The 12,527-nt window shown below is 35.9% G+C and overlaps 1 protein-coding gene across 1 annotated transcript; it reads left to right on the forward strand.

Annotated features, from left to right (window-relative positions):
• Window positions 1-3,218: 3,218 nt before the first annotated feature.
• LOC134266672 (uncharacterized transmembrane protein DDB_G0289901-like) lies at window positions 3,219-12,523 on the forward strand (the record flags this gene model as incomplete). The annotated part of the gene is made up of 13 exons (XM_062748890.1): window positions 3,219-3,491; window positions 3,744-3,836; window positions 4,355-4,393; window positions 4,663-4,733; window positions 5,021-5,174; window positions 7,981-8,133; window positions 8,698-8,832; window positions 9,043-9,183; window positions 9,506-9,634; window positions 9,823-9,966; window positions 10,500-10,902; window positions 10,933-11,072; window positions 11,226-12,523. Coding segments are annotated over exons 1-13 (2,952 nt in total), but the record flags the coding sequence as incomplete, so codon positions are not given.
• Window positions 12,524-12,527: the final 4 nt, after the last annotated feature.

Below are 12,527 nucleotides of genomic sequence, written 5' to 3' on the forward strand. Positions count from 1 at the left end.
GCATTGATAAGTTTTATTGTTGTTTATTATGCTAATACAGTTAAAAGTTGCAAATTATTTCAATTTCGGGTATTATAAGAAATACATAAAAGTCATATTTTTGTGTTACGTCACAGTAAACTTTTCCTGTATAAATTAGGCCCCGCCCCCTTATTCAAGCCTTAACAATGCTGCGTATTTTAAACATTATTTAATCTAAAACAGTAAAATTCAACTAGTTATACTATGTAAATCTATTGGATCTATTATTGAGAGATTTGGTTGATTAATTTATGAAACTGTCGTTTTTAATTGTTGGTTTTATTTTTCTCACGCATGCTGTATTATATGTATTGTACATAATTTATGGTTGTATTTTCTCTATACTGTTTTACAGTTTAAGAGAATAAACTATTGAAACTGAATAAAAATCAGAATACTAGTATTTTGCTTTTTCCACCATATATCATTAACATTCAAGTCAAGTTCATTTTACCTTTTCCATGCCCATACACAAAATTCTGGATAATAAGGTACATTCTGAACAATATATTCTTTGTCATAATCTAAATGTAACTTTTTTATGCATTCTATTATTCCTAATAATTGTGTAAAAGGAGGTTTTAAATCATATTGTGAAAAAAAAACTGTTCATAGTTCATCATTGTACCGTCACTATTTAAAAATCTAATAAACGATGCACACCATTGACAACCCATAGTTTGTAGTGAACATGTTTGTTGTTCATAAAAATAGCATGATTTAACCACACAAGTCTACGAATCGAGTTTTGACAGTTAATATATTTACTTAGCTCAAAAAATGCCAAGAAAAAAACCCTCCCAAAACAGGTTTTTAAATACTATTGACAAGTTATTTAGTTTTTGTCTTCCGAAAAGCACAATATTTGGTACATTTGGAAGAGTATACTTATAAGCAAATCTTTCCAACTTGACAGACAAGTATCATTAAAAAGTCTACAAATCTATGTATTTTTAGGCTTTTACAGAAAAAAATCAAGACATATCTTTCTTAACCCTCCATTTTCATAACTTTGAATGATATCTTTTTTGTTACTCCCGAAGTTTTATAATTCCATATAATAAAAAAAATTGTTTCGATTTCCTTTATCTTTTTTACCCGGGAGGATTTGGAAGACTAATTAGTAGATGTGTGATCTTTGGAAGAATCAAAGATTCAATTACAGTAATATAATATGCCCTGCTGTAGACAACATTCTTCAAGACCATGACTTAGTTAGTGATTGTATTTCACTCATTTTTGGATTGAAATTCAACTCGTACATATCTTAATTATCCAAATTCACACAGTATGTAACAGCAAAAATTGTAAATAGGTCTTGGGACCATTGAAAATTTTCGATATCTGTAAGAAATTGATGAGGATCCTATTTTCACACATTTAGTTTTTTCATAATTTCATCACATTTTTATCAAACTATTTTAAGTGTCAATTAGTGGTTTTGACAAATGTAAGATTTTCTTACCAATAAGTATTTACATATATATCAATATATGTAGGTGAAATGCGATATTCTTAAACCCCTTGGATTCGTATCACATAATTTTAATGCTAGTAGTGATCATTTAAAAAAAAACAACTAAGTACAATGATTAGGAACCTTTGAAAAATGCAGCATTAACAATTCATGGATTCATTACTTTCCTTTATACTTGAAAAGCATTGCTGTATTTGGGTAGGATTCCAGTATGGTTTCTGACTAGATGAAATATTTAATGTATATTTGCTGATATTCGGATGAAAGAGATTTAAAAGACCATATATTTATTTCACAACTTTAAAGAGAAATGGTAAGCTGCGTTTGAAAAATAGCAAGGGCTATATTTTTTTTAAAAAATGGTGGTGCATGGTAATATCTTCTTTTCTGCCTCTCAGAATTATTATAGAACAATGCATTTAGTTGTAATTTTTACAAAGACTTGAAGAATTTTTCAAATGTTAACTATATTAATGATATGGTTCTAAACCTTTAAAAGATATCAAACAAATATGATTTTCCAAACAAAATACAATTATGTTAAGCTTTTAAGGGCTTCCAGTCGAAGTATACATATGAGCCAAAATCCATAGAAAGTGTTTTTACTCTCTTACATGTTTGAAATGGTGAAAACTTTTTGTTTTTGTATCATTTTGTACTTCTATACGAATTCTTACCATATATTAAAATAAGAAAAAATTAAAAAATAATGCGCAACATGAAAATTAATTCAAATACTATAGTATCCTAAAACTTTTAACAAAATAGAGAAAATTCGGATTGGCTAAAATCCATTTTTTTTTACATTTTGAGTCAATGTGGCAATATCTTATTGCCCTTATTTTTTTACGGAAAAAGAAAAACATTTAATTTTTTGAATTGGAAGACCGTATCGCATGATTGGAAGCAATCATTTTTATTCTTAATGTCCAGGAAAAGGTAATGACCTTCACCTGACCTTGACTCAAATATAAAACAGTCAAAACTTGTCTAATTGATAGTTACCATTACTTAGAAATTATTTTCGTCTTGATTCTGTGAAAATTTTATTAATTTTTAAATACAAGAAAAGCAGTTTTTTGTGAGAAGAATCCTACTTTAAGCGATCAGACAGTCATTTTCCAATGACCGCCGAAAAATGGCTGAAATATTGCCGACTCAGCGTAAAACAATAAAAATCCATCCATCCAATGACCATGATAGATTTCGACAAACACATTAATGATATTTGGAATCTACAATTATTATTTTTTTGGTATGTGGTTTGCTACATGTACTATTGATATTCGTTTATTGACATAGCGCAATAGTTAAAGCGTCTGCTCACCAGATTCTGATTCCCACGGTGGGACATGGAGATTGGTCCTTTGGATAAGACTGTAAAATAAAAACCGAACCCGCGTGTCGCACAAGGTACTGACACACAAAAAGATTGTTTTTTTTTTATTCATTGAACCTCAGTGTCCAGGATTGATATAAATTTACAATCCTTCACCGACAAGTTTCTAATTCTTCAAAAGAGGTATTAGAAAAAAACAAAAGAAACAAATAAGCAAACATCATTTGTTAAATTTTAAGCAAAATCCACTCATTGTAGTAATACAACCATTCAAAGATATTACTGTTACAAAATTTTATCTTTATATGACAAAGATTATTAACGACTAAAATAATTTTGAGTTACCTCTAGCCCCGATGTAGATTTATGCGCCATCTTGTTATCTAGGGCGGTAGTGAATTTAAATAAAAGAACCGTGTTTAGGAAGACACGTAGGAACGATAACTTATCACAGGGGTCCAGAGTTATCTCCCTTTACTGACACCTGCCAGCTGCAGTGTTAAAGAGCACAGGACGCATAGAGACACGTTAGTCCCACCAACATCGCGGACCGAATGATAGATTAAAATTTGATTGTTACGCAAAAAAATTACTTGGACAAAATGTTTCCATTACAAGTCTTTGGATTACTAAATATATTTCTCACTTGTACATGTAAGTAGTTCTTTGCTCATTTCAAATTTCATTAAAGGCTTAAAATGAGGAATAATTTGATGACAAAGAATAAAAATTTTAATAGATTGTAAGGCAAAGCAAAACAATTGAAGTATATATTGAACTATAATTTTCTCTGGATCTTTGAATATTGACTGATCAGCAGACAAAAGTTTAATCTGCAACAAAACCTGGTCTTAGATACAACATTCAGTAACATAAAATTATTAATTAATTCATTTTTTTTCTAAGCTGGATATTATCTTTGTCCCCAGAACGTGCAGTGTCCGCCCGGATGTACTAAAATAGACACAAGAGGATGTAAACTCTGCGCATGCGGGCCTGGTGAGTAGAACATTACCTTAGACAGGATAGATTCTGAAGAAGAATTATGTTTGGTTAACTGAAACACAACTATAATGCTTTTATTGAAATTAATTTTGAAAATTGTATTCGTCGATGAGAAAATAAAATGCTAACAAAATATATTCAATGGGATTACATTTTGGGCCCATATTTAAAAAAATTCTGAGGATTTTTTCAATAAGGAAGAAACAATATTCCTTTATCAACAAATTTGAGAGATGGGCAAAAGGTAACAGAAATACATTCATGCACTTGAAATAAATTTATTACAAATTATAAGAAATTATGATTAAAATTGTTAAAAAAGAGTTAGTTAATGATTGATCGATCATCGATCATGAGAAGAAAGCAAACAATCATCTAATGTGTCATATGCAATACAGATCATTCACAAGCCTCTTCAAAGATGGCTTCTTTAATGGATACCATGTGTTTCGGAATAAGGAGCACGCTTTTAAAAAGAACAATATACAAAAAATAAAGACATGTCTTTTTAGGTATGTTCCATCCAGGAGGATATGTAGGAATGCCTAAAGGTAGGGTTTTTTTGTACTCACTTTTTTGAAAACAATTCACGAAAGTAGTATTTCTTGCTTACAGTAGTGTAAAACTCGTGACCAATAAATTGTTCATTGATTTGAACTTGTTTTCAAAAAAGTACCTTCGATATGTGAATGAATATAGAGTCAAAAATTCAAAACCATGTGAATGAATGAAAAGTAAAAGAATATGGTTATAACTCAAAATTTAGTCATACCATTTAATGAGTATTTATTTATGATTTTTTTCTATTCAATGTTTACAGGAATGATGGGTGGTTTCGGGGGATTCCAGCCCGGATCTATGGGGGGAGGAAGTCCTTTCGGTGGTATGCAGGTATAATGCTTTTATAAAGATTGTGTTTTTCTATCACTTGGCTTTTTTATTTTCCAGGAGTCTGTAATTTAAGCCCAGGTCACAAATCACATATTTGTTTGTGACTTTTCTACATAGAAAAAAAAAACCCGAAAGAAACTTATTTTTTCTAAGAAAGTAATTTTTCCACATACAATAATTGCAATTTCAATAAAAATAACATATTTAATGATTTTCAAATCCATACCCTTTAGAACGTGCTGTACATGTATAGAATGGCTTTACAGATGTGTTTAACACTCTTACAGGGCGCTAAACACGTGACTGAGCGGCCATTGAAGCAGTGCCCCGGCACCATGCTGTGCATGATGACCTGTAAAGGTCACTACACTCTCGGTGACGTAGGCAGTAATGGCTGTCGATCATGCACATGCCCCACCCACCACGAAACGTCATCACATGGTAATTTACACAACGTATTTGCTAACCTATGCATTTGAGCATACGTGTGATTTTTTATCATTATAATACATATCACTTTAAAAAAAAAAACAGATTTGTAGACTTGTTTACACGAATTGGCTTTTTCTTTGACGCATGCATATTTAAGGGGGATGTACGGCCACCTTCAGTGCAGTAAGAACAAAATGTAAACATTTCTTCAAATGGCTAAAATACATTATGTTTTGATCAAATTTGAAGTCCTAATGATAAAGATACAATAAATATGCATAACTGAATGCATATTGTGCATGTATAATCTATACTCATGCAGAAAAATGCTTTTGATATGCTCTTTAGAACTGCGCAACTACAGAATTCAGCAGAGCCTTAAAAAATCCAAAAAAATATGCAAAGCGTGCATTAATGTTCTCTCTACAACCATTTGTCAAGAAAATGTCTAAATTTTGCACTTTTCAATGGTAATTTCAAGTTCAAAACATGGTACTGTTGTCTTCAAAATGAGTGTAAAAAACCATGAAAGTAGTTCATGGATAACAGCACGTGGTCTATTTTTAGCACAGAATTTTGTTTTCCAGACCTCTTCTTAATACGGAGGCACATAATAATCTTAAAAAGTAGAGGAGAATTACAGTTGCAAAATGTTTCAAATGATAAGCACACTTTTAAAAGAGGAAATGTGTTATAGTGTGGCTTAAAGTAATTAGTATTATTATCGAACAGTTGTTAAATACTTGTTGGTATAAAAAAAAATTCTTAAACTCTTTGATTCCAGATAAGGAAAAATGAGTGCGATCAAATTTAAAAAGTCTGCCACAGATAACTTATTTTATCTTTCAAATGAAACACAGAGAAAATTGGACCGGTCGGCATAGGATGCTCACTCCTCCATAGCACCTGATCCCACCTCTGATGTTTCGGGGTCCGTGTTTGCTCTGTTCTTATTTTGTATTGTTTTTTTGGACTTTGAGACTGAATACTGTTTGTTATCTCCCTATATTCCTTCTAAACACAAAATCGATATGAATGACCTTGTTTTAATACCTACTAGTATACTGTGTCAGAAAAACATTTACAAATACAAATTTCTTCACATGCATCGAAGTACCATTTGAATAGGAATGAAATCATTCAGCGTGGGTTAGGAGATTTACTGAATGAAAAATACCTTTTTTTCTATTTGCCCATATTGTCAAAATTACAATTTTACAGAGTAAAGAAAAAAAATCAACATGATTAATTATTTTAGACCATCTTTAAAATGACGTTTGGTGGTCCTCCCAACTCAGACAAAAATTATTGGGTCCGTATTTATAGGTGAGAAAAAAACTTCCTCAAAATTTAAACATATTTGTTGACGAAAAAAAGGATAAAAAATATCATGGAATGTAAAAAAAAAATTGAGTCGGGTCATTTCTGGAAGTAGGTTGGGAGAAAGGGCAACCAAATATTTTTATAAAACGTGGTCTTAACAATATAAGGCTATAGTACATGTTCCATCACATACTTAGTAATGCAAAATTTCTGAAGCATTGGCACTATTCTGAAAAACAAACCGTCATAGAGTTTTGGGGGGGGGGGGGGTTAGCCTCTCACGCTTTTTTTTTGCGAAGATAGACATAGCATAATGCAATGGACCTTTCTTTGCAAACATTGTGCTCGCTTCTAAATTTCAAAGAAACAACTCAGTGTATTTTCCCAAACTTCGTATGTTAGTGAGAGCTTACAACATGGTCAGCATAATGAGACGTGATGTGTTTTTTGTCCAAACATTACTCCATACAATGTGTGGGTCATCGCAAACAATCTAGCTATTTATGTGAGGTGTCTGAAGGAAATCCTATAACTGACTATTTTTTCTATCTAACTGCTAAAAAACATTGACAGGTGTACCAACTTTTCGAATGTAATACATTTAATTACAATTTGTTTTTCATGCACAGTATATCGTTTAACATTTTTAAATTAAAAGCTAAGCATCCTCCTTGCAGAGCCCCATTTGAAAATAACTTCTATCGCCAAAGAAAAGAGACCGGCCGTAAACACATATGTTTAGGACATTTTTAATCTTTTTTCTTTAGTTTTGGAGAAACCAACAAATTATCAAGACTTGTTCCATGAAAAATTAAATATGATCATGGTAATAAACGAATCTATTCACATTAGATATATGCACATGCCAACCACGTGCTCAGTGGAATAATATGAGCGAGGAAACTCGAGCTTTAAACAGAACAGTTTTTCCCGATTTGCTGGTTTGGGGTTAAAATTGCATTTTTTCATTAATCAGACGGTGCGATGCAACAAATAAAAGTAGTAAGTTATATAACCTTAGGATTATTACTTAGTAATTTCTTGTTTTGATGTTGTTATGGACGCATTTATTCTAAATTCAATGTTTTATTTAACTCTGTGTGACAGAGGAATGGCGGACGCAATAAACATATGACCTCAAGAAGACCCCCACATGAAAAATGAAATTTACAAGAATTATGGATAATAACAAGAAAAAAGCGAAACAAATGGTTGTAGCCATATTATCAATGAACCGAACTGACATCATTTTCGATGCATTTATCATCTCAAGAATGCTGTAGCTGCGCAGTTCTAACCTGATTAATTTCCTCCTAATTAAAACAAAATAAACTCAATTATTTACTAATTTTGGTCTCTAACAGTAGGTTATGAGTACATTAGCACTTTGAGTAACTTTGAGCTAGTTTGGTAGAGTATTAAGAGTATTCTTGGTATTTCTTATTTTACACATGACTCGATCAAATATGGCTTGTACATCCCCCTTAAACAGTGATGGTGGTACAAACGTCGTCTCACTCTACCTCTCACGCATCTTCACACCACGACTGCGCGGGAACTAAACTGTGTATGATGACCTGCCACACCAGATATATGCTAGGAGAGAGGGGTTCCGATGGATGCCAGTCCTGCACATGTCTTCCAGGTAATTACACGTTTAATATAGAGGAAGCAAAAGAATAGCTTTTTCTTAATTTTCACAATGTATTATCACAAAAAATCACAAACCTTGGGTTAGAATTAAAATATAAAAAAGACTCTTAGAAACTCAAATGCGTAATTATTTACTAGATAGTAATATTTACAACTTAGAGGACATCCGATGGGTTTTGCAAATAACAAACAGATTATCTTAACGGGATCAAGAGTTTCTCAATTTAAATTTCTTACTAGTCAAGGCTCTGAATCTCTTCCGTTCTTTTTACTGTTTATCGTATATATAATTCTCAAGATAATTCAGAAAAGAAATACATCGTACACATTATTTCCTGATTATGACAACGAGCACACGGCGGGTGTGACCGGTCGGCAGGGGATGCTCACTCCTCCATGGCACCTGATCCCACCTCTGATGTTTCGGAGGTCCGTGTTTGCTCTGCACTTATTTTGTATATTTGTTTAATGGACGTTGAGATTGAATACTGTTCGTTATTTCCATATCCTTCATGCAACCTATTTTAAGACAAACCCTACTGATTTCTAACAACAGCCCCCACCGAGGCCCCGAAGCCCGCCCCCACCAAGTCATGCATGTCAACCGTACTGTGTATGCTGTCCTGTAAGACTGGTTATTCACTGGGTTCAACTGGCAGTGACGGCTGTCAAACTTGCACGTGTATTGCACGTGAGTATTTTTCGCTTGATTTGGCTATGGAGTGTAACTTACTTTCATGGAGAGCTATTGTTATGCTTTTACAGCAAATCTAGTTTCAGGTTTGTAATGCTTTTTCTTTGTATGATATTCTAGTTATGTTTAATCTATCTAAAGCAAATTTATTTAATCTTTGACATGCGCATGCTCGGAGCCAAAAAACTTTTTTTTATATATTTATAGCACCGACCCGACCTCCTACAACCCCGGCACCAAAGGTCATGACATGCACTCACACTATAGAATGTATGCTAAACTGTAAACAAGGCTACACGTTAGGAAACACCGGAACTGATGGCTGTCCACAATGCACATGCGTAGTTCGTAAGGAAGTCCCTAAAAATAATATTTTGTTTTCTCACACATGTAGATAAAAAAAGCAAAATAAAGAAAATACGCATTCCTTATTACATTAATCATTAACTTTTGTCGGTATATAAATATCATTTGAAGTTGTTTAAAGGATTTACCATTGTGTATGTTACATTTTGTAATGATTGAATTGGAGTCGTCAATGTCATATAGTGAAGGTTGACCTTCATCAATATCAGTTTTGCTCGAAGGATAACGCTATTTCTGTACCTTATATGAAACTGTTTGAGAAGCAATTAACCTTCATGTTATAATTCTTTTATGTCCTTGACAGCTACTAAAGTGGTACAAGTGGTGGAGGTATTGACCTGCTCTAAGAATATAGAATGTAACTCAGGTTGTGGGGCCGGGTATAAGTGCGGACATGACGGATGTCCGACGTGCGACTGTATCAAACCAGCGAGTAAGTCTAACAGACAAATCACATTATCATGAAGTTTTTACGTAAAATTATATATTTCTGATTATTCAGTCTAATGACTTGGCCATCTATTGCATGTGTACGTTTGTTTATTTTTCGGCCTCGTTTTTGGTGCAGTTTTGATATGACGTTTGTCTTGATGACGTTTACTTACTATGACGTCATTACAGCTGTGGGTCTGACGGTTGTGGAGGTGGTGAAACAGCCTGTACGTTGTACAACCGCCTTCTCGTGTCCCGCCTCCTGTGAACTCGGATACAAGTGTGGATCAGATGGGTGCCCCACGTGCGAGTGTTTGATTGCTGTACAAACAGGTATGTGTACGTAGACAATAAATTATCCAAGGGCAATATCTAGATTCTGTGAATACGGTTAGGGATTTAAAATACCCACCTTATGAGAGATCACGCCATCAATGTCGTAAGCAACTTACTATCAGCAATACTTTTTTATTGGAAAAGTCAATACTATATGTAAATCAATTTTTATATTGCTTCTGCGTTATTTTTCAAGTATTTTATATGTTGAATCTCTGTGATCTCTGCTTGTCATCAGTTTAGTAAAACAAGTAGAGCACCATGGTATCAAACATCAAATATCATTGTTAGTGGCAATGCACCTTTCTTTATTTTAAACTTTTCATTTATCATAAAATTCTGAATTTTCATCCAGCGTAGGTGATAGTCCATAGTTAAACCATGATTGGCTTTGCTATTTTTTTCAAAATCTATGTGAATGTTTAAAATGTTCACCCACTAATTGAATCTGCTTGAATGATATGCAGAAGATAGGAGAATAACTGTTTGGCTAAAAAAACATGCTCTGATTTCTAACACCGAATAAACAGTTCCTCAGACGACATCTGAGCCTTGTCACGACTGTGATGGCGGGGTAGCAGTCCCACAGCAAGTACAAACAGGTCACTGTACGGACTGTGATACAGGTCACGAACAAATAATGCCTCATGTCTCTACTGGCCAAACTTGTGACAATGGATGCGATAACTCGGGACACTCAAGTGGAGGTGCGCCATCTACAACAGGGGGGTCAGGTGGAATGCCTTCAGGCTTCAAGCCAGGGTCAGGCACAGGAAACGGAGGAGGAATGCCTTCAGGCTTCAAACCAGGGTCAGGAAGCGGAAACGGAGGAGGAATGCCTTCAGGCTTCAAACCAGGGTCAGGAAGCGGAAACGGAGGAGGAATGCCTTCAAGCTTCAAGCCAGGATCAGGCACAGGAAGCGGAGGAGGAATGCCTTCAGGTTTCAAGCCAGGGTCAGGAAGCGGAACTGCGAGCGGATCTGGTATGGCTTCTCCCTTTAATCCAAACACAAATGGGGGCATGACAGGAGGTTCTGGATCAGGAAGTAGTGGATCGGGTATTCCCTCTCCTTTCAATCCCGGCACGAACGGGGGTACGGATGGTGGTTCAGGTATGCCTTCGCCATTTAATCCGAACTTAAATGGAGGAACAGGAACAGACTCGGGTATGCCCTCTCCTTTCAATCCTGGAACGAACGGAGGAACGAATAGTGGGTCTGGTATACCTTCACCATTCAATCCAAGCACAAATGGAGGAACGGGTACAGACTCGGGAATGACTTCCCCGTTTAACCCAAGCACAAATGGAGGAACAAGTACAGGAGAAGGATCCGTAAGTCCAAATGGATCCGGAATGCCTTCCCCCTTCAACCCAGGAACCAATGGTGGGGGGACCTCATCATCTGGAGGTGGAATGTCTTCCCCTTTCAAACCTAACTCAGGAGCTACTAATGGTAACGGAAACGGGGCTGGATCCTTTTCTCCCGGATTGCTAGGAGTATCTGGATCTTCATCAGAAAATTCTGGTACAAATCCTCTTTTGCCCCAATTTTTACAAGGAAGCAGTGGAATGGACGCTCATCAAACTATTGCTGGAGGGACAGAACCCGGAGCAGGAAGCGGTGGTTTCACAGCCGGTGGTGCTGGGGGTAGTCTCACTCAAATCAACACTGAACAATCGTACGGTCATCAGGTAGACAATAGTCAATACAATGGACAACAGACAGGCATTGTGGCGACCAATACTAACGGGCAAGCTGGTGGAAATTTCTCTAATCCATTCACGGCATCAGGAAACGGGGCTTTTACTAATGATGGATTCAAACCAAGTCCTTTCATGCAGGCAGCAGGACAAAATGGTGGGAGCGGACCCTTTGCTGGAGCCATGAATTCTAATAACGCGACTTCTGTTGGCCCTTTTGCTTCAGTAGGCGGGAATGTTAACGCAGGATCCTCAGAAAATACGTTCCCAAATCCTTTCCAAACAGCCGGCGGAACGGGTGGTAATGCTGCAGGAAATAATGGAGCGACAGGCTCAACAGGCTTTGGAAGTAATCCTTTCCAAGCTACTGGATTTAGTCAGGGACCTCAGCCTTCAACAGGTGGATCAAATGGCATGATGGTTGGTGGTGCAGGAAATGGAAAACCAGGAACAACTAGCGGAGGAATGAGTCCACAGGGTGGTGGTGTAAATGGTGGAGGAAATAAACCAAGTTCAGGAGGAGGAATGGGAGGAGGGTTCAATCCATTACAAGGAGGAACAGGAGGAAACATGCCTACAGGTCTCGGAGGTGGATCAGGGCCAGGTATGGGTGGTGGTGCTATGGGCAGTGGAGGAAAAGGGCCAATGGGTAACTTCCACACACCCAGTGGATATGGCGGATCAATGGGAGCAGGGGCGATGATGGGTGGAGCTGCTGCTGGTGGTCAAATGATGGGCGGATCATCAGTAGGCGGACAGGGAAGCAAACTAGATGTCCAGTTCGTGATTAAACATTGTCCAGAGACAATGCACTGTATGACCACATGTCCCCAGGGATACAAACTTGGAGGAGAGG

The sequence above is a fragment of the Saccostrea cucullata genome, unplaced genomic scaffold (genome assembly GCF_032062105.1).
Source record: "Saccostrea cucullata isolate Sc308-1 unplaced genomic scaffold, CSIRO_AGI_Scuc_v1 ctg8612, whole genome shotgun sequence".
Classification (NCBI taxonomy): Eukaryota; Metazoa; Mollusca; class Bivalvia; order Ostreida; family Ostreidae; genus Saccostrea; species Saccostrea cuccullata.